Here is a 21,481-nt window from a genome sequence, read left to right on the forward strand (position 1 = left end):
CAGTACAGAGACAGGTCATTGAGGAGCAGGTAGGGGTTAGACAGTACAGAGACAGGTCATTGAGGAGCAGGTAGGGGTTAGACAGTACAGAGACAGGTCATTAAGGAGCAGGTAGGGGTTAGACAGTACAGAGACAGGTCATTAAGGAGCAGGTAGGGGTTAGACAGTACAGAGACAGGTCATTAAGGAGCAGGTAGGGGTTAGACAGTACAGAGACAGGTCATTGAGGAGCAGGTAGGGGTGATACAGTACAGAGACAGGTCATTGAGGAGCAGGTGGGGGTTAGACGGTACAGAGACAGGTCATTGAGGAGCAGGTAGGGGTTAGACGGTACAGAGACAGGTCATTGAGGAGCAGGTAGGGGTTAGACGGTACAGAGACAGGTCATTGAGGAGCAGGTAGGGGTTAGACAGTACAGAGACAGGTCATTGAGGAGCAGGTAGGGGTTAGACAGTACAGAGACAGGTCATTAAGGAGCAGGTGGGGGTTAGACAGTACAGAGACAGGTCATTAAGGAGCAGGTGGGGGTTAGACAGTACAGAGACAGGTCATTAAGGAGCAGGTAGGGGTTAGACAGTACAGAGACAGGTCATTAAGGAGCAGGTGGGGGTTAGACAGTACAGAGACAGGTCATTAAGGAGCAGGTGGGGGTTAGACAGTACAGAGACAGGTCATTAAGGAGCAGGTAGGGGTTAGACAGTACAGAGACAGGTCATTAAGGAGCAGGTGGGGGTTAGACGGTACAGAGACAGGTCATTAAGGAGCAGGTGGGGGTTAGACGGTACAGAGACAGGTCATTAAGGAGCAGGTAGGGGTTAGACGGTACAGAGACAGGTCATTAAGGAGCAGGTAGGGGTTAGACGGTACAGAGACAGGTCATTAAGGAGCAGGTAGGGGTTAGACGGTACAGAGACAGGTCATTAAGGAGCAGGTAGGGGTTAGACAGTACAGAGACAGGTCATTGAGGAGCAGGTAGGGGTTAGACAGTACAGAGACAGGTCATTAAGGAGCAGGTAGGGGTTAGACAGTAGTGACTGAGCGAGGTCATCAGATAGAACAGTGACCAAATCCAAGGTCCAACAGGACCTTACCTCTCCATATAGTATCTCCATGCGCAGTCATGGGTGTTATTGGGTATACGGTGGTTTATATGGTTTCATCTACTTTATATCATTTCAAAACAAAGTGGAATATTTGATGGACTTATTTGAGATGTTTTCACGCAACGCATTCAAAGTCTTCCAGGGAGGTGGAGAATGTTTATTTGTTAACAGTATTTAATTAACAAACAATTTCCTACTATTTTATCTTAAATTAGGAAACTTAAGTGGCAATGTGTATGATTGACGAATAAATAATATATAACCTATATATTCCTTAAAAAAGTAAAATAATCAGTAGTAAGCTACAAATAGCAACAATCCCATGAATTCAATTGCACCCAATACCTAATATTGTATTTAGAAAATGTTACTCTAGTGCGGAGTAAAATCTTTACTTTCCTTGCATTGACTGCAGGGGGCGTGCTTCCCCTGTGTAGTAGAGTAGTATAGAGCAGTGGTTCCCAACCTTTTTTGTCTTGTGTACCCCCTGAGCCTTTTTGTCGTACATGAGTACCCTCTCACTCATACGTGTGGATGATTCTTCAAAAGTAGAACGTAACATAACTGATGAAAATCATTTTATTTCATCTCCTTAATTTGAACATTTAATTCTCAGGCATTTTCTTAATTTGAACTCTAAATTAAATTAATCATAAAAATAAATAATATGTTGCCTTGGAAATAAATAAGTAATACAAACAAATAAATAAATACGAAATCAAAAGAATCCACCTGCCTTTGTTTTATATTCAAGCAATAGCTTATGACTGTGGAATGTGCTCATTATACACAGTTAGGACGGCAACCCCCTTAACTGTGGTAAACTGTGGTAAAATGAGTAACATTCACCACAACAAACTGGAGCTCCTTTGAATAAGTCCCCTTTAAACAAGCATTTAAACTTTAAACCAGAAGCACTGAGGCTGCGGTGGGTCTGCAGAAGTAGAAGTGAATCCATATAAAACATCGTTCTCACTGTCGGCCCACTGCCTTGGTTACAGTTCGGCCTCTTTCTTGCGTTTCTCGGCGGGCTCCTCTGAACCCTGACCTGAATCCAGAGCCAGTGGACGTTTCAGCCATTCATCCAGATTGTTCTGGCTGCAGGTAAGCAGCTGTTGTGATTGTGTGATCTGGGTGCGGCTGATGTCATGATTCTTTTCCTTGATTCAATTTGCGTCGGTCAGTTCGCCAAGAAGAATCGTTCAGAATCGTTCGCTCGTCGCGTTTCCGGGAGCGGTGAATCATGGAATGCATGATTCTCAGCTCCTTCCTCATTCTCAAACAATGGTGCAAACGGTCATCAATCAACACACAACATTACAACTTCCTTTCAGCTGAGGAGCGCTTCTTGTTCGGAATCAGGATGTTGTTGCCCGGGCCAGTCCCTCTCCACCACTCTGCTAACTCAACACAGTGAACAGCGAGTCAGCGAGGGGGAGTCGAGTCTGGGAGAACAACGATAGAGAGGAACGAGACGAACTGAAACGTGGAATCAGGTCGGTTCATTCTTGTTAAAGAGTTCCTTCGAACTGATACGGTTGCAAACGACCCATCACTAGCCTTGTCTCCCCAGGAAACTAGTTATAGTACATTATCTGATTGACGGGCTTATTAAATGACTGAGGAATATTCACTTATCATCTTGGAATTTCCTAGACTGGGTACCCCAAGCCCGTTCTGCCGGCGTTTTGAATTTGCTCTGCAGGAGGGGCTGGAGAGGAGCAAGACATTTTTCCGATACGTTTTTGTGGGGGCAAATCACCAAGCTGGCTTTTCCCCCTCGCTCGCTATTGGCTGATTTAACACAATGACGACAGGGAAGCGACGGCAAGCAGCTTTTTGATCGTTGGTCTGATTGGTTGAAGGACTATCCAATTGCGTACAGAGTCATTTGAACTACGGCCGTTGATCAAGCCTCTTGTGCTAAAAAAAAATGATATATTGCCAGGAATGTCCCCGTACCCCCTGTTGGGAAACACTGAGGACACGGCACAGTGTGCTCTGGTTATGGCTAAACCCTACCCTGGAAATCCAGAGTTCTCGTGAGAACATTAACCAATCACATCGATGTATCTGATATAGGCGGGCCAAAAGCGTTGCTGTTTTACCGACCGGATACGGCGAGAGTCTTATCTATTGACCTCTGAAGAATAAGTCCCGCCTCCAAGGATACGGTTCCCTCGGTCAAATGTCTATGTGAAATAACATGGGGTTTATGATCGTACATAACAAACTCTGTATTAACTCTGTATAGCATTAATAGCATAAATTAATTAATAGCATTAATAATCGTTTACTACTTTAACGGCACAGACAATCCAAAAACCCAGTCGAAACTAGATGAAAAAAGTGTGTAGTTCAATACGTGACACAGATTTTACTTCTCCGCCACCTACAGAGTTTGTTATGTACGATCATTCATAAACCCCATGTTATTTCACATAGACATTTGACCGAGGGAACCGGGAGCCTCGGAGGCGGGACTTATTCTTCAGAGGCCGGGACTGCAGTCATGTGATTGGCTGAAAACGAGGGAGGAATCTGATTGGCTACAGAGAGGTCCTTGTTGAAAAAAATGCATTTGTGAATCCAGCCACGTCAGGAGAGGCTCAAAAAAAAAAGTCTCCGGTTCCCTTGAATTTTTTTTTTCTCAAAAATCCACATATAAATACAGACAGGTTCACACACAAATGTAAACAAGTTCACAAATGAAAAGCGTCTTGTAAATTCAAGTTTAAAAATTTGTATATGAATGTAACAACATCCAAATACATTTTTGTTGGGCCATTTTCATTACTCATTTCCAGACCCTACAGCTTCCTAGATGTGGCTCTGGATCTAGCTTAACAGTGGCTTCAGCTGCACACCTGGGAACACCTGGGCGTATGAGAAGTGAATCCTGCACAGCGTCACCGACCTCATACGGTCAACTCGTCACATCAATGGCGTGTGACCCCCTGGCAAAGCATGACCAGGGTAGACCTATGCACCGGGTTGGATCAGCTGTCATAGGGTGGGTTGGTAGTAGTACACATGTTCGGTATGAAAGTGGTGTCTCAAGTGAAAAGTGAGAAGCATATTTGGGGTCGTTAAAAGTTGACCGCCTTACTGGAACGCATCTCAAGGCTGTGTGAGGATGAAGGTCCAAACACCAATGCTCTGATGAAAGCCTTGTGGTCTGGTTCTTCATGTTCTACGTCTTCTGGGGGGGGGGGGTTAACGTCAGAATGTACAGGCCTACCACCTGCTGGGCGGCTTGGTGCTGAAACTCTTTCATCAGCTGATCAACGGAAAAGTATCTGTGTGTGAGTGTGTGATTGTGTGTGTGCATGTGCGTGTGTGTGTGTTGCGAACAGCGAGTAAAGAAAACGTTTCCTCTGCACACCTGATGACAGTGTCCCCTGGGGGGCTGGGGGTTGAGGGGGTGGGGGTTGAGGGGGTGGGGGTTGAGGGGGGTGGGGGTTGAGGGTTGTTGGAAACGCAGGCTGGGGGCTTCATTGAACTGCTTTGAACAGAAATGTATTGGACTGAAGTCATTCCAGTTGCTAAAACCGTTCTTAATAATGAATATTAATCAGATGCTCTAAACACAGTTGATGGAATCTTAAACTGGTGTCAGGGAAGAGGTGCTGTGTGCCACAACCGTTCTACACAAACCTCGGAGAAACAGAGTGAGACAACACAACGGCATCTTCACTTCAGGAACTTTAACCATTCAATCCCAAATGTTTCAACCTATTTGCTATTCACAATCTCTGCAACGCATGACCCCATCCCACAGAACCCGTTCCACTGCCCGGGGTCAGGGTCAGGGTTAGGTCAGGGTTAGTGTTAGGGTTAGTGTTAGGGTTAGGATCAGGGTTAGTGTTAGGGTTAGGGTCAGGGTTAGTGTTAGGGTTAGGATCAGGGTTAGGGTTAGGATCAGGGTCAGGGTTAGGGTCAGGGTTAGTGTTAGGGTCAGGATCAGGGTTAGTGTTAGGGTTAGGATCAGGGTTAGTGTTAGGGTTGGGGTCAGGGTAAGTGTTAGGGTTGGGGTTAGTGTTAGGGTCAGGATCAGGGTTAGTGTTAGGGTTAGGATCAGGGTTAGTGTTAGGGTTGGGGTCAGGGTAAGTGTTAGGGTTGGGGTTAGTGTTAGGGTCAGGATCAGGGTTAGTGTTAGGGTTAGGATCAGGGTAAGTGTTAGTGTTAGGGTTAGGATCAGGGTTAGTGTTAGGGTTGGGGTCAGGGTTAGTGTTCGGGTTAGTGTTAGGGTCAGGGTTAGTGTTCGGGTTAGTGTTAGGGTCAGGGTTAGGATCAGGGTAAGTGTTAGGGTTAGGGTTAGGGTTAGGATCAGGGTTAGTGTTAGGGTTAGGGTTAGGATCAGGGTTAGTGTTAGGGTTAGGATCAGGGTTAGTGTTAGGGTTGGGGTCAGGGTAAGTGTTAGGGTTAGGGTCAGGGTTAGGGTTAGGGTCAGGGTCAGGGTTAGTGTTCGGGTTGGGGTCAGGGTTCTCCTGTGTTACCAGAGGGTTCCCTGCTGTTCCTCCCCCGTCTCTCCCCGGCTGTGTTCAAGGGCTCCAACGGGAGCCTGCCGAGGACCGGAGACGTCTCCCGGGACCCCGCTGCCGACTCAAGCACCTGTTTTGTTTTTCACGCGGGGAGTATTGATTAAAAAGGTGGAAAGGAAAAAAGGAACGTTGCCATGGACGCCGTTCACCTGTGGAATTAATTATCCTGACGGGCGCTGGGTGGAGCCGTTTAGATCCCCTCCTAATAAACAAGTGCTGCTGCCTTGCCTCGCGGCACATTTCCATCCGACTCTATCCAGGGGTGAGTACCACGCTGCTGTGCGCTGATCGCGGGCCGCAGGTCGGGGATGCTGGCAGGGATAACCCGCTTCAGTTCATTGTCGTGTCTTACTTGTTTGTTATTGCGCGTGATTTTATACCACGAATATACAGGAAGATTGTGAAATGTAATTTGAGGTTGTGGTTCTTTGAGATGGTCTAACTAATAAACCTATTGGATTACGATTACATATGATAGGCTACGATCGATTATATAACGGCAAATTTATCATTTGAGCAGAAAACCAATGATTGTTCTTTGGCTGAGGATCCGCTGCTCTTTGAAGACAGATACAGCGGTCTGTTCAGACGTCTCGTTAACAGTCCAGTGTAAATGAGGAGGTGCCCTTCTGCTGTAGGTGCTTATGTATCATGTTCCCCCCAGATCGTTCCACTATCCTCCACCCTCTGACCAAGATGCCGAGCCAGCTGGAAGGAGCCATGGACGCCATGATCAAAGTATTCTACAACTACTCCGGGAACGACGGAGACAAGTACAAACTGAACAAGGGCGAACTCAAAGAGCTCCTGACCAGCGAGCTCACCGACTTCCTCACGGTAACGCAAATACATATTTTTTAGCTGTACGGTACTTTACTTTCACAGGTTTTTGCGCCATGAGTTTACTAGAACCTTTATGTATGGATGGTATGGATGTGGAACAGAACAGCTCTGGGACATTTATGGAACAGTTCTGGAAAAGGTTGAAGCGACTTCCTGTAACAGATTCACGTGTTGGAATGACTACTCCACCCCAATTTAGCCCAATTGGGTTATAAATGGTCACAATACCTGGCTTTAAATTACAGTATCACACACTTGATGACAAACTCTAGATATCGAGATATTCCAAGTATGGTATTTCATATAATTCCTAAATAAATCTTGAAAAATACTTCACTACAATAATACACAATGGCTATAATACTTGATCTATTTTACCATTATAGTGCGCACAGAGAGGTGCATTTTCCCTTAACTTATCTCTTGTTTTTTATCTGGATGTATCACGACCATGAGGAATATTTGAGCACATTTGACCGGTCCGTTCCTCTAGACGTCAGTGTACGTTATTACACACAGAAGAGAGAGGGGGAGAGAGAGAGAGTAATACAAAGCAGCGTTCTACCTCCCAGGCCCCTGAGACTCTTCTGACGGTCGCCGTGCACGCGTGGACCCCCGGGGGCCCGCAGTGATAAACCCTCTCCCCTGTCTTCATCTGTCCTCCTGTTTGTTTCACTCGTCCCTCACCTCTCCTCATCACTCATGCGGCGGCGAGCCTCAGGTGCTTGCTCATCATCATCATCATCGGTCGCCCGTATCGCCCGCTAAATATAGCCCTCCCCGTGACGTCACGGCGCCCGGGGGCGGCGGCCTCCTCCCAGAGGAGACTCCTCTCGCTCCGGTATGACGTCCTTCTTTCCAGCGCTGCCAAATTAATTATAGCGAGGGAGGGAAAGAACAAGATGTTGTTTGCTTTGGCAGATATGTTCGCCTGCATACAATTACAAACAACATTATCTCATAACTGTCATGAAACGTTAAGTGAGTGAAATGTGACACTTTTAAGGTCTTAACGCGTGAGTAATTGCAATGATTACTTTTAGGGCAGATGAACGGACATGACCTTCGTCCTTGTGGGAGGATTTGGTGTGAGCGTCATCAGTGTTCACGTTCTGTCATGGACTAAACCTGCATGAACGCGAGGGCCTCGGGAGCTTGGCTCTCTGCCTCCTGTTTGACTCTGCTTTAAGCGGATACGTTGGCGGCCATCACCGGGTAACCCAACAGAAACATCCTAGCCGGCCCCGGGGGCGGGAAGGTGGAGAGAATCGTGTCATGTTTCTCAATCCCGCTGTGATGGTGCTGGTGATGATGTGGAGGCGGAGGGAGTTAAAGGGCGAGTGTGTGATCAGCTGTGTGTTAGTTTAGCCTCACGGCCTCTGCTGATCACAGCCGACTGCAGCAGCTCGGCCCCGGGGCCTGCAGGGTAGGAGACCAAATTAGCCTTCAGAAGCCATCAAGTCAGGGGCGGTCGGTGCCAACTGGGATGTTACTCAGCCTCGATGGACAACATTATTGACATTATCCTTGTCTGTTGAGGTTCATTACAGCTTATTGCCGTTGCACATTATATATGTATTTAGATGTAATGTGAAAAATGAGCTTTGATGCAGCGGAATGGGGCAAGTTTTGTGTCTTTGATGAAGCTCGCACCACATTCGATTGCAAATACAAAACCAAAACGGTTGGTGTACACAAAACAGTGTACATTTTGGTAGTCTACGTCAAATGGGTAGTCTCTGTAATTCTGTATCATGTGGGAGGAAGAGGATCTGTCTTGTTGCAAGAACAGCTGCCTCTTTCCAGGATAAATGTTCTGCAGTTCATTTCCCATAATCTCATCAATCATAAATTACCTAAATTGTGCAGTCCGTGATCCATGAAAATATTGTATTGGACTCTCTCTCCTGCAAAACGACCTTTGCATTTGGGTTTTTTGTCTCAATGAACCCCAACTGATTCCTTTTATTATTTGAAGGATACTTATTGACGGTCAATAAAATGTGTCACATGCATCAAATTGCTAATCATACGAGATGAGTCACCCATATTCATCAAGGGTTTTTTATGATCATCGTTATTGTTTGAGCATGGAGAGTTTAATTATGGGTCTGAGCAGAGAAGCTGCTTGCGCCCCTATTGTTTCTGTACCGTTCATTTTTCCCCCTGAATTCTGTGAAAGTCTACTGCAGCCTATACTGTAAGTCGAAAACACTCGAAAAACAGTCGAAAAACTGCACCCAAAGGTGGCGTATTGTAAAAAATCATCAACTAGCCTTATTTCTCCTCACCAGATTGACCTGGACTCAAACTCTTTCATCATATTAATCGCTAGAATCTGATGCATCATTATGGCCCTGCTCTTATGCCCTAAATATGTTTACTTTTCCCACAATTTCATAGAAAAGCCGAACATGATAAAAAGATTCACAGGCTACAAAAATAATCCAGAATTCACCAAAATCGCCACATAAACTCTTTAGACCAAGCCTCACAAAAAACATCAGACTGAATTTTTTTTATTTAGTTCCATTTGAGAAATATTGGCCAATAAAGTTGGAGCAGTTAGCCCATTTTTCTTATATGACCATTTTGTTATTGTATAAAAAAACATCACTATCATGAGGTGGATACCAATACCCCCCGCTACCCATGAACCCCAATTGTGGTACTGCACCCGAAGGTGGCGCAATTTAAAAAAATTATGAACTAGCCTTATTTCTCCTTACCAGATTGACCTGGACTCAAAATTCTTTCATCATATTAATCTCTAAAATCAGATGCATCTTTTTCACTGTTCTTCTGCTCTAAAAATGTTTACTCCCACAATTTCATAGAAAAGCCAAACGTCCACAGGCCCATTTTTCCTACATGACCATTTTGTTATTGTATAACTACCATACGACTATCATTAGGTGGATACCATTCACTGTGCACATTTTCAGATCTGTACTCTTTTAAGAAAGCCCATAATTCTCTTGTGAAATGTGTGCTTAGTTTTCTTGATGTTGTGTGCTTATCAATAGACATTTTCACCATGTGAAAACAGTTCAGGTTTGTCAGTGGCTCAATGGGATAATGCCTTGTACTCTTAGGTTGAGAGTTGGAATCCCGATTAGAGCATTATGTACAAGCTGAATATGACATTCGGCCATCGCTCTGAAGCCCACTCACCTGAAAGCCCAGGCACAGTATGGCATTAAGGGGAACATCTTCATGAAATCCTTTCCTTCATAATTATATGTCATATTTACATATCTTCCATATATATCTTCCATTAGTGTGTTCTTGACTTTTCATTTTGCCCGGACCCCGTTAATCCCCGCTTGCGGTTATATTTCTCATTTAAATGATGGTGCTCAACATTTTTGAGGCGTTGGATGTTAGCTGTAGTCTTCTGATGGTCACATGACCTTTGACTAATGACGACATGTCTCTGGTTCTCTGCCTGCAGTCCCAGAAGGACCCTCTGCTGGTGGAGAAGATCATGAACGACCTGGACTCCAACAAGGACAACGAGGTGGACTTCAACGAGTTCGTGGTGCTGGTGGCGGCGCTCACCGTGGCCTGCAACGACTTCTTCCAGGAGCAGCAGAAGTTGAAGTCCAAGTAGAGGCCCCGCCCCTCGCATGGAGACCCCCCCCAACCCAAAAGATATGATTGGTGTTTGGTGTTCCCATGGTAACGGAAAAGCCAATCAGTGTTGATAAAAACATGTACACCCTCTGCTGGAGTTTAGATTATACAATATCATATATAGGAACATAAATATGCAGCCCAGAACTCACTGAATGTCTCAACAATCTGCATAGAATAGTCTCACAGCATCCATCATTTCCTTATTGCTTTTGAATATCGCTAAATCTTGGTCTTATCCTGTATTGTTTAGTACAGTGGTACAAACATATCTATTATTTATTTTGTGCATACTGTTCATTTCATATTCATATTTTGTATGAATAGGAAATGTAGAAATGTCAAAATCACAATGGATGTGAATGAGGGTCTAGTCACTGAAAGACTGCCTCTAGTGTACACACTATACAAACCAAATACTGCTATTCAAACTTTTCCTGAAAATATTTAGAATTTGTGCAGTGTAACCATTTGCCATAAAGCAATCCTATAGATTGAATTATCTGTGTGTACGAGTAATATTTATCATCATTTGTTTTGTCTTTAGTATTGTATTTAGCATTGTGCTCATCAAAAAGGCTAATGGCATGTGGAATCATTCTTTAATCCAGCCTGATGGCCAGGATCAATTGACGTTGAGATGTGACACATCAAATGTAAAATAAATCACTGAGCTCAATTGTGCTGTGTGTGTGTGTGTGTGTGTGTGTGTTGACAGAGAGAGAGATGGCTCAATTTTACTCAATGTCTTTGAATATCTTGCTCAACGCTCAACACTCATACTTACATTGTGTCGTTCAACCACGTGTTTACTCAAGGTCTTTCATGACCATTTAATGTTCCAACCAATCAAATACATATTTTCACAACAGTGGTCCTGCCTTGCTCGTCAGGTTTGCCATTCACAAATGGAAGTGGTATGGTCTCTCTCTGGGGTCACCCACGCCATGACAGGAATGTACTTTTTATGCATTCACGGTATCTGAAAACATTAATCAAATGGCATGTAGATAGAATTTCCATATCAAAAATTGTGGACTGCCATCTGGGAAAAAAAAATAAAAAACTCAAACGTCACAGTAGCAATAGACCTCTGAAGAATAAGTCCCGCCTCCAAGGCTCCGGTTCCCTCGGTCAAATGTCTATAGGAAATAACATGGGATTTATGAATGATCATACATAACAAACTCTGTAGGTGGCGGAGAAGTAAAAGCTGTGTCACGTTTTGAACTACACACTTTTTCCATCTAGTTTCGACAGTTTTTTTGGATTGTCTGTGCCGTTAAAATAGCATTTATAATCGTTTACTACTTTAACGGCACAGACAATCCAAAAAGCTAGTCGAAACTAGATGATACGATCATTCAAAATCATTCATAAACCCCATGTTATTTCACATAGACATTTGACCGAGGGAACCGAGGGAGCCTCGGAGGCGGGACTTATTCTTCAGAGGCCTATGAGGTTTAGGTAAAATGTTGAATGGGGGGGAGGGGGGGTATTGGCAAGAAGCTGGGGATATCACAATACGATACAGATCATGATACGATACAGATCACGTTATGATACAGATCACGTTATGATACAGATCACGTTACGATACAGATCATGATACGATACAGATCACGTTATGATACAGATCACGTTATGATACAGATCACGTTACGATACAGGTAACGTTATGATACAGATCACGATACGATACAGGTAACGTTATGATACAGATCACGATACGATACAGGTAACGTTATGATACAGATCACGATACAGGTAACGTTATGATACAGGTAACGTTATGATAACGTTATGATACAGATCACGTTATGATACAGGTAACGTTATGATACAGATACGACACTGATCACGATACGATACAGATAGCTCCCTCCCAAGTGTCCGTGACCCCTAGGTCACCTGCCTATTGCATCACTTCCTGTACGTCTACGACCCCCTCGTATCATTTTATTAGTCTTTTCAAAATCTTTTTCATGTGCTTTTTACTCTGTTGATGGCAAGCTTACAAAACCGCACACAGAAAATATTTTGGTTGACCATGGTTGACATTTACTAACAAACTAAATCATATACATTCACTGAATGAAGATCAGGACAATAAAATAAACATTTCTTGCTATAAATCATAATGCATTTTAATTTTGTTTTGTGAGACGTATTGTGGTTCCGTCCACCTGTCGATCGGGGCTGCTGGACCACGATCAAATGAGTCGTTTTGGGTCAGGTTGACAACATCCTGTCGTTGAGGTCGTAGAAAGCCTTACGGCAGAGGAGGCTCTCTCCTCTGTCCTCCTTCTGTCTCCTCCTCATCCAGATCGCTACCTGGCCAGAGAGTCTCCGAGACGGGCCCGGAGCCACCCCCCCCCCCCCCCCCACCGACACCCCACACCTACTCTCCCCCCCCCCCCCCTCCTCCACCGCCACCGCGTGCGTCACTCTCTTCAGGACGTTCAGAGACACTTGAGGGATATTCTTCAGCTCGTACGGCAGTAAGCCCAAACATCCACTTAGTGACTCCTGGGGAAGGCTGTGTGAATAAACCAGTTGAAACCATGTGTTGTTGTTCTGCCAATGAGTATTTTAAAGGACATTATGGACGTATACGGTGACTCAACATGCCTACACTCTTACATATTTCAATGGCAAAACTAATCCAAACAATAATGATACTCAGAAAATAATCCCGCATCACAGGACACTTGATCGGGATGAACGATGAACCCATGAATGAATCAAGACTGAATTAATGAAACGCTGATGTTCAGCTCAGAGAGGAGCCTCGCCGTTCATCTGACCACCGGCCGGCGTTCAGCAGCCCCGAATAGACCGGAGATCTGCTGCTTCCAGGTGACACGCGGAAACAGATTTCTTAAAGCCGCTTCCTTAGAACAAACGCAGCAGTCCCTCCGTTTGAGGGCGACGGCCCAACACCCGGGGATTATGCCACTGTGCAGCCCGCGCTCCAAGCCCGTAATCCCGGTCCCAGCAGCGCCATCGAGAGGGGCTTTGCATCCAGTGACGTCCACCCGTGTTCGATTGTGTTCTGTATTCTTCATTATACAATTCTAGTCTCCATCCACCCCCGCCCCCCCCACCCCTACACACACACACACACACACACACACACACACACACACACACACACACACACACACACACACACACACACACACACACACACACCTGACCTCCCTCTCAGCCTCGATGCCCCTGGGGAGGGATATAGAGGAGAAGAGGAAACGCACGTTCCAGCCACTAGAAGATGTAATCTCCTCTCCTCCTCCAGAGAGGGGGAGAACACAACATGGAAAGCTGTTCTTGGGGACTGGAGATCTGTGTAGATACACTGAAGGAAATGGTGTTTATTATTAATACCATATATGGACGGAGAGTGATAGAGAGACAGAGGGATTACACTGTCTGTCTGGTACCTCAGTGCTGGGCAAGAAGCTTCTTATGTTTATGGAAAAACATTTGATTTTCATGCAGTAACACAGTAAGTCACCCCAGTTAACCTAACCTAACCCTAACCCAGTTAACCACCCCACACCAGTTAACCTAACCTAACCCTAACCCAGTTAACCACCCCACACCAGTTAACCTAACCTAACCCTAACCCAGTTAACCACCCCACACCAGTTAACCTAACCTAACCCTAACCCAGTTAACCACCCCACACCAGTTAACCTAACCTAACCCTAACCCAGTTAACCACCCCACACCAGTTAACCTAACCTAACCCTAACCCAGTTAACCACCCCACACCAGTTAACCTAACCTAACCCTAACCCAGTTAACCACCCCACACCAGTTAACCTAACCTAACCCTAACCCAGTTAACCACCCCACACCAGTTAACCACACCCCAGTTAACCACAACCCAGTTAACCACAACCCAAAGACACCCTCAAAATAAACCAAAGCGATGCATCGATTTGAAACGAATGTGTCTGTATACCGACTCTGGAGGCGACAAATAACAGCACGTCAATAATCTCAACTGGTGAACTGCATGGCTCAACAATCCCTCCTCAGCATGGCCTCATACACTGACCAGGACCACCAGCTCCATATCATCCCTGTGGCTCTGGGCCGGGTTGATTACACTCTCGGAAGGGGACCTCATCATGACAGGGAGTGGCCTCACGCACAGCAAGCATGAACCAAACTATGAGCTCACTGCCATGAATGACAGTCAGTTGTTTGCTGCTCTACAACTGTGTGTGTGTGTGTGTGTGTGTGTGTGTGTGTGTGTGTGTGTGTGTGTGTGTGTGTGTGTGTGTGTGTGTGTGTGTGTGTGTGTGTGTGTGTGTGTGTGTGTGTGTGTGTGTGTGTGCATATATGTATATATATAATCATTCTGCTTACTTGCTGGCTTTATGAAAGTGGAGAACTTAAGATAATGTTATTGCAACCATAATACCACAATAAAAGAGCTTGAAAGTCTTAATGTAACATGTAATCTCCTTTGCTAAACGTATGGTTATAGTTAGTGTAGGGTCGTTCTTATCTATCATCTACCCCTTTATATAACATACTGGATGCCTGTTGTCTGTGGTCTCTAGGGCTCTCCTGTCAGCTGAAGGACTTTGTGACTGAGTAAAACATCTTTCAAATATGGGAGGACATTTAATCTATGGCAATTTTTCAGAGCTCTGCTCCTCAAGGCTCCTCGACCTAACTTTAGACCTCAGATCATCCAACATCAGACCTATTTTTTATCATATAGTTTCCAATATAAGTGACTTGTAATCAATAATTATCATATTATATTCATTTTTGGGGAGTCATTAATTTACAATGCAATGATCTTATGCATATTTTTTAAATCTCAATTAGTCATTCCACAAAACCATTTTATTTACATTTACATCCAGGAAATAGACAGGTATGTCTTAAAACAGTTTGAATATAGTTTTTTAAGAATGGTATGCATGATAAGCCCACTCTGTTAACATCATTTTTTGCACATTCCTTTATGTAATGCGGCAGAACTCGTTACAACACACAATCCTCCACCACATCATAGAGAAAAGCATTCAAGCATCTGTGCCATCATTCTTTTTAAAAGAATGTCAACCACAAATATATTCTTCTAACTTACATGGTTAGAAGCTTAAACACAAATAAATAAATACTCAAATATACATAATCAAAGGAAATGTTTGGTATAACATTACAATTTGTAACATCGCAATGTCACCCAGGGCTGGAAGGAGTTGACAGTTGTGATGTCACAAAAGAGATGTGTTTTAGATGTAGTGCCTCGTCAACATGAGCCCGGCTGGTGGAGGAGTGGGGGCCCGATAAGGAAGCCTTGTGTTGCTATTTGTTTGCTATTCTTCTACCCTTATAGACATCTTACAAAAAATAGTAATATCATTTAAATTAAATGAACATCAATGACGGCTCATGTTGAGGTCACGGCTTATATACAAAAGTATTTTTTATTCCAGCAAAATCAAAACAATAAACGTAACATCATAATCCAATGTCATCAGTGATTTAAAAACAAAGAAAACTAAGAAAACTAAAGAATACAAAATAGTATTTTTTCTTTGCGACCGCTGTCCCCTGAGCCAGGAGTCTGGTCACCGCCTCCACGGAGCGTCACTCGCTGAGACAGAAGCCGTCCACACCGCGCAGGTCCTTCTGCTGCAGCAGGTTGTAGCTGAAGGTCAAGCTGTTGACGAACCTCCCACTGGACACCAGCCTCACCACCGTGTTGTCACATCCGATCTTCATCTGAGCTGGAGAGGAATAAACGACATTAGAACTGACGCTGATTATCTGACGATGATAATGTTCATTTTAATCATCTTGATTGTTTTGTATTTGGTATATCTGCCCATTGTGACTAATAATATCAACATTAGCTACCAAACAATGACGGGAACAACATATCTTACATTCTAAAGATCCTATTCCTCCAAAATTGCGGCAGTCACGGAGATGTTACATTACGATGTACAAGCCCTATAAAAGCAGGATAATGTTTGCATTGTATTGAAAGACAATGAAAGCTATTTTAATACTTACTGGGTCCAGTGAAGGAGGAGCAGAGCTCTGCTATAGGAGACATGTGTGATGTGTCCAGGCCACTTCCTCCCAGCAACTCCACAAAATCCCCATCTTCTGAACACCCTGTTACTGACATCTGTGAAGAGGAGATGTCAGTTTAAGAACGGTTTGGGTTTTAATACTCCAATTACGGCTCATCGAGGAGCGTGGCTTAAGGCTGAGGACGCGTAGAGGTCCAAACATGGCGCCTTGGTGCACACCACAAAAAACACTGTTGAAAAGCTAAAACCTAATGTGCAGTCGCCACGCGTGACCCAAAAGGGCCCCGGGCCCCCGTGCTGCGTCCACACGGCGCTGTGCGGCCTCTGCTCTAGGGACATGGTGCACTCACCTTGGGAAGGGCGGGGTCGCTGCGGCGGCCCAGGCTGAAGGCTGAGATCTGGAGCTGCACGGGGTATATGATGGAGAAGCTGCAGTTCCTGTGCTGCTGAGGGACCACCATGGTGAAGCGGCCCTCTGGTGTCTGGGAGATGATGTTACAGGCTGAGGGGGGGATACACACACAAACCGGGATTGGCATGTGTGTGCGAGTGCTGTGTGTAGAGGTGTGTAGATATGAATGCATAGTGGGTTTGTGCCTTCAAGCCTCTAAATAGTGCGTGTGTGTGCGTGTGCGTGTGTGTGTGTGTGTGTGTGTGTGTGTGTGTGTGTGTGTGTGTGTGCGCGTGTGCATACGTTTGTCCGTGCCTGTGCTTATATAATATTCATATTGAATACTGATGCAGCTAATGCAGCGGAAAAAAAATGTTGCACACTTATCTTCTGAACTACTTATGGAAATGTGTCTGTATGTAAATTCAACAAAAACAAATGCGTTTATTGACTGCATCATAATCGACCCTAAAAACAGATAACTTAAGGCACAATACGATTCGATACGATTCGATACTCAATATTTTTTACATTATATCTATTAATATAATATCTTATCAAATAAATCAACCAAAAAAATTAATCATTTGCCTTTTATTGAGAATACAGAAACAGTATTCTATACACACTTTAGTGCTCACTGTGCAGGTCTAGTACGGCAATTAGAAGAAGAAGAATTAAAAAAAAAAAAATATATATATATATATATATATATTTATAAAACGGGTGGCTTAAATCAAGCGATCTGATTGGTTCCCAACTGTTGTATATTCAGCGTATACACACAGCTATGACGCCCGTTCAGTTTACAGAGTTCAGTATCACTCTGCGCCTAACTCTAACTGTTGTTTATTTATATATAAAAGCAATAGCATAGTTCACTGAAGCCTAAAAACATGTTGATTGCTGGAGAGGGTGGAAATGTTGTAAAGCAATAGGCACACAGTGCCAGAGTGAACTCGATAGTAGGCTAAATTGCCGGCGAACCGAGCTACCGTCTCTAGCCTTCTCTCTGAAGGACGCTACAGTGTGTTGCATAGCAACCGCCGTACACTTTGCCGGCAGCCAGGAGGGACTGCTTTTTTGTATTCGTTAAAAGAAATGCTTTTCCGACTTTCTAGCTTTTTCAAAATTGAGGGTGTCTATGACTTTCATTTCGCCATACTTACGTAACCGTTTTATAAAAGCAATAGATCACTTCAGTCAGTGGTATACGGTCATTATACCACAGTGAAGGGGGTCGGACAACGCTCCTTAACTGTGGTATAATGACCGTATACCACAGCCTGTCGTGATCTATTGCTTAAGTATACAGAGACTCACGGAACAGGTTGAGGCGCTGCCTCACGGTGACGGTGAAGCCGTCGCCCGCGTGGCGGATGTGGAAGAAGAGCATGAAGACGTTCTGAGAGGAGCGCACGCCGGCCCTCCGGGACGGCTCGTCCGAGGCGCAGTAGTCCACGTAGCGCTGGTGCAGCGGCAGGGGGTGGTCCTGTGGGCTGGGGAACCTCTGGCCCTTCATCACCCAGCCGTCAAACACCTGGGCCACACACACACACGCTGTGAACCTCTGGCCCTTCATCACCCAGCCGTCAAACACCTGAGCCACACACACACACGCTGTGAACCTCTGGCCCTTCATCACCCAGCCGTCAAACACCTGAGCCACACACACACACGCTGTGAACCCGCGGGACGCTGCTGGGAGAGCTTCTGACACTCTCCTGGTTGTACCGAAATGAACTTTGAACTTATCTGAGGAAAACTATGACTTTTGTAAGAATTGGTTTGAGATATGACCGTAACCAAAATCATACGCACTTACAGTACAAAAATAATAATAAATGAATAATGAATCATAATGTCAAAAGGAGAGAAAAATGACTAGCATCTAACTTGACACAGAGGTTTCGTGAACACAACGATGTTCTTAAAGGTCCCGTGACGCGCCACCAGGCGTGGTGTGATTCGCCGTTACAAGCCGTTTTGAGAATCGGCCCCTTATGACATCACAGGCGGGCGTGGCCACCTAGATGTGTGACGGATTTGCTACGGAGCAGCGTTTGCTACGGTCCACCGGGTCGGCTGGTGGACTGACCTATCCCAGCGCGCACCTAGGTGGACACGCCCACCTGTGATGTCATAAGAAAGCGTGTAGGGCAGAAGGACCCGCCCCGTCACCTTGATGAAGTCCCCTCCTCTGCAGTCGATGTTGACGCGGTCGTAGAACAGGCTGAACAGCTGGTTGGGCTCGGCGATGAAGAAGGCCGCGCAGCCTCGCTGGGGCCTGGCGGCGGTGAAGGTGAACTGGCCCTCCAGAGCCACCATGTCCAGACACCCTGAGGGCCACAGGGACGGCTCAGAACGGGAAGCAACCACAACACACCCACTGTGGCCTAGCAGGTAGAACATGTCCACAGATATAACACGGGCTGCATCTCAAAGTCAGAGTCAACTACAAGGAAGTCGACTGGACTCAATGACCTGAGATTGATTAGATAGTACAACATTCTCTTATGCTTAATTGACACCTTGACCCTTAATAACATCATTAGTACATGATGCTTAATGTACACCTGGATACCCTTGATAACATCATTAGAAGTACATGCTGCTTAATGCACAACTTCCTTACCCTTAATAACATCATTAAGTACATGATGCTTAATGGTTAATGTACACCTTAATAACCCTTAATGACATCATTAGAAGTACATGGTGCTTAATGGACGCCTTGATTACCCTTAGCCTTTATTACGGATTTCTGTCATCCCATCACTTAACTCTTTATCATTGATATTTTCCTCCTAACCTCTTCTCTTGATCTTAAATTAACCCTGAATTAAAAAAGGGAGAGAAGGTCTCACGCAGCCACATGTCGCGGAGAGGGGAGGATTTAACCCAGCAGTGAGGACAGAACCCTTTACGCACTAAAGGCGTTTCCTCCGTCAGGGTTGAGACTCACGTAAGGGTCGGCGGTAAATTGACGCGTCGGGTAGTTCTCTCTTGAGATCCGAGTTGAGGACAGAAAACAATTCATCTTGGGTCACCTCGTTGTCCTACAACAACAACAACAACAACAACAACAATATAAAGTTGTGTTTTAGCAAAAACACATGTCCTACCAATGAACACGCAATCTAAAAACACCGAAATCCAAGTAAAATCGTACCTCTATGTAGCGGCAGTCTCTCCTGGGAACAGACAGACACAGCAGGGCGAAGAGCAGCCTCTCTCGGAAAGCGCGCTCCATCACGCGCCTTCTGCCAACCTGTCACTAGTCTGCGGTCTGACCAGCCCGTCCTCCTTTTATAGACACGTCCGCCTGTACGATAAAGTCCTCTCTGGATCAGAGGACACACACACACACACACACACACACACACACACACACACACACACACACTCGCATCACTTGCGTGGTTATGATGAAGGCGACGGACGATATTCTGCTGATGACTATCAATCGTCGAATTGACAAATGTTACCTGCAGTAGGCCTACTTTGCTCATGATGCTATTTTCGTAGCCTTTCCAGCTAATCGTAAAGGATCTGAAGTCACTGTTCCATTAAGCATTGTTTATTTGTATTATTATGTTTGTTCAACACGAACCAGGAGGTAAACAGAGTGGACCAGGTGTGTGTTACAGGCCTGTATGCATTCATTCGTGGGCCTAATAGCAGGCCAGGGTTATGTTCTTTGCTTGTTTTTCATTGACTTACCTTTTAAACAGTCGGTTTTTGAAGGTCCCCTATTTTAGGTTGAGATTGCTGCTCTGTTCTTGTATTCGATTGATTCCGTTGATCTACTGACGTCTCATTCAAACTACAGAATCCAAACACTTCAGGCAGCTGCAAACATTTTGTGGCCACCTCATTTATTATTGTCACACAATGTTTATGTTTTGTTATGAATAGATGAGCACTGAAATTATGTCATATTCTGATACATATAACATGTGCCAAACCAACAAAAGAAGAATAACATGTTTGGTGTAATAAAGGCCCACTCGCACCGTTTACTGTGAGTGGGCCTGCAGCTGGTGAGAGGATGAATAGGGAGCAGCTAGTGAGAGGATGAATAGGGAGCAGCTAGTGAGAGGATGAATAGGGAGCAGCTGGTGAGAGGATGAATAGGGAGCAGCTGGTGAGAGGATGAATAGGGAGCAGCTAGTGAGAGGATGAATAGGGAGCAGCTAGTGAGAGGATGAATAGGGAGCAGCTAGTGAGAGGATGAATAGGGAGCAGCTAGTGAGAGGATGAATAGGGAGCAGCTAGTGAGAGGATGAATAGGGAGCAGCTAGTGAGAGGATGAATAGGGAGCAGCTAGTGAGAGGATGAATAGGGAGCAGCTGGTGACCCGGGACCAACTCCCCTCCTGATCCATACAAAATAAGAATAAAATTAATAATTATAATTGAATTTGTGTTGGTGTGTGTGTGTGTGTGTGTGTGTGTGTGTGTGTGTGTGTGTGTGTGTGTGTGTGTGTGTGTGTGAGAGAATCCGTGTGTGTGTGTGTGTGTGTGTGTGTGTGTGTGTGTGTGTGTGTCTGTGTGTGTGTGTGTGTGTGTGTGTGTGTGTGTGTGTGTGTGTGTGTGTGTGTGTGTGTGTGTGTGTGTGTGTGTGTGTGTGCGAGTGTGTTGTGTTGTGGTGTGTACATCACAAGGTGATTTCACCCATGCATAATTCACTTGGAGGAGACAAAGCTGTGGTGATGTCATCATGGGAGTAAGATACACATTCCTGCAAGATGAGCAGAAGAGACTGGAAATCCAGCTTTTCCTGGAAGCCAACAGGAGTCACCGGCCATAATCCCGGATTTGAAGCTTTAGCTTTTGGAAGAAGGGAACATGAAAGAAATCATCCATTTATTCTGTAGGAACGCGT

At 44.9% G+C, this 21,481-nt stretch overlaps 2 protein-coding genes across 2 annotated transcripts; one reads left to right on the top strand and one right to left on the bottom strand.

The window, feature by feature from the left end:
- Positions 1-6,343: 6,343 nt before the first annotated feature.
- s100z (S100 calcium binding protein Z) lies at positions 6,344-10,264 on the top strand (the record flags this gene model as incomplete). The annotated part of the gene is made up of 2 exons (XM_084486522.1): positions 6,344-6,484; positions 9,945-10,264. The coding sequence occupies 2 exons, from the start codon at positions 6,344-6,346 to the stop codon at positions 10,101-10,103; spliced, it is 300 nt and encodes a 99-aa protein (XP_084342648.1). The 3' UTR covers positions 10,104-10,264.
- Positions 10,265-15,751: 5,487 nt separating this feature from the next.
- Positions 15,752-19,905, bottom strand: crhbp (corticotropin releasing hormone binding protein; the record flags this gene model as incomplete). The annotated part of the gene is made up of 7 exons (XM_084486169.1): positions 19,767-19,905; positions 19,560-19,653; positions 18,776-18,933; positions 17,918-18,134; positions 16,554-16,705; positions 16,181-16,298; positions 15,752-15,891 (listed from the first exon to the last, which is right to left on the bottom strand). Exons 1-7 carry the CDS (start codon positions 19,845-19,847, stop codon positions 15,752-15,754), a joined length of 960 nt encoding a protein of 319 aa, XP_084342295.1. The 5' UTR covers positions 19,848-19,905.
- Positions 19,906-21,481: the final 1,576 nt, after the last annotated feature.

Source organism: Micromesistius poutassou (genome assembly GCF_964030765.1).
Source record: "Micromesistius poutassou genome assembly, chromosome: 22".
NCBI lineage: Eukaryota > Metazoa > Chordata > Actinopteri > Gadiformes > Gadidae > Micromesistius > Micromesistius poutassou.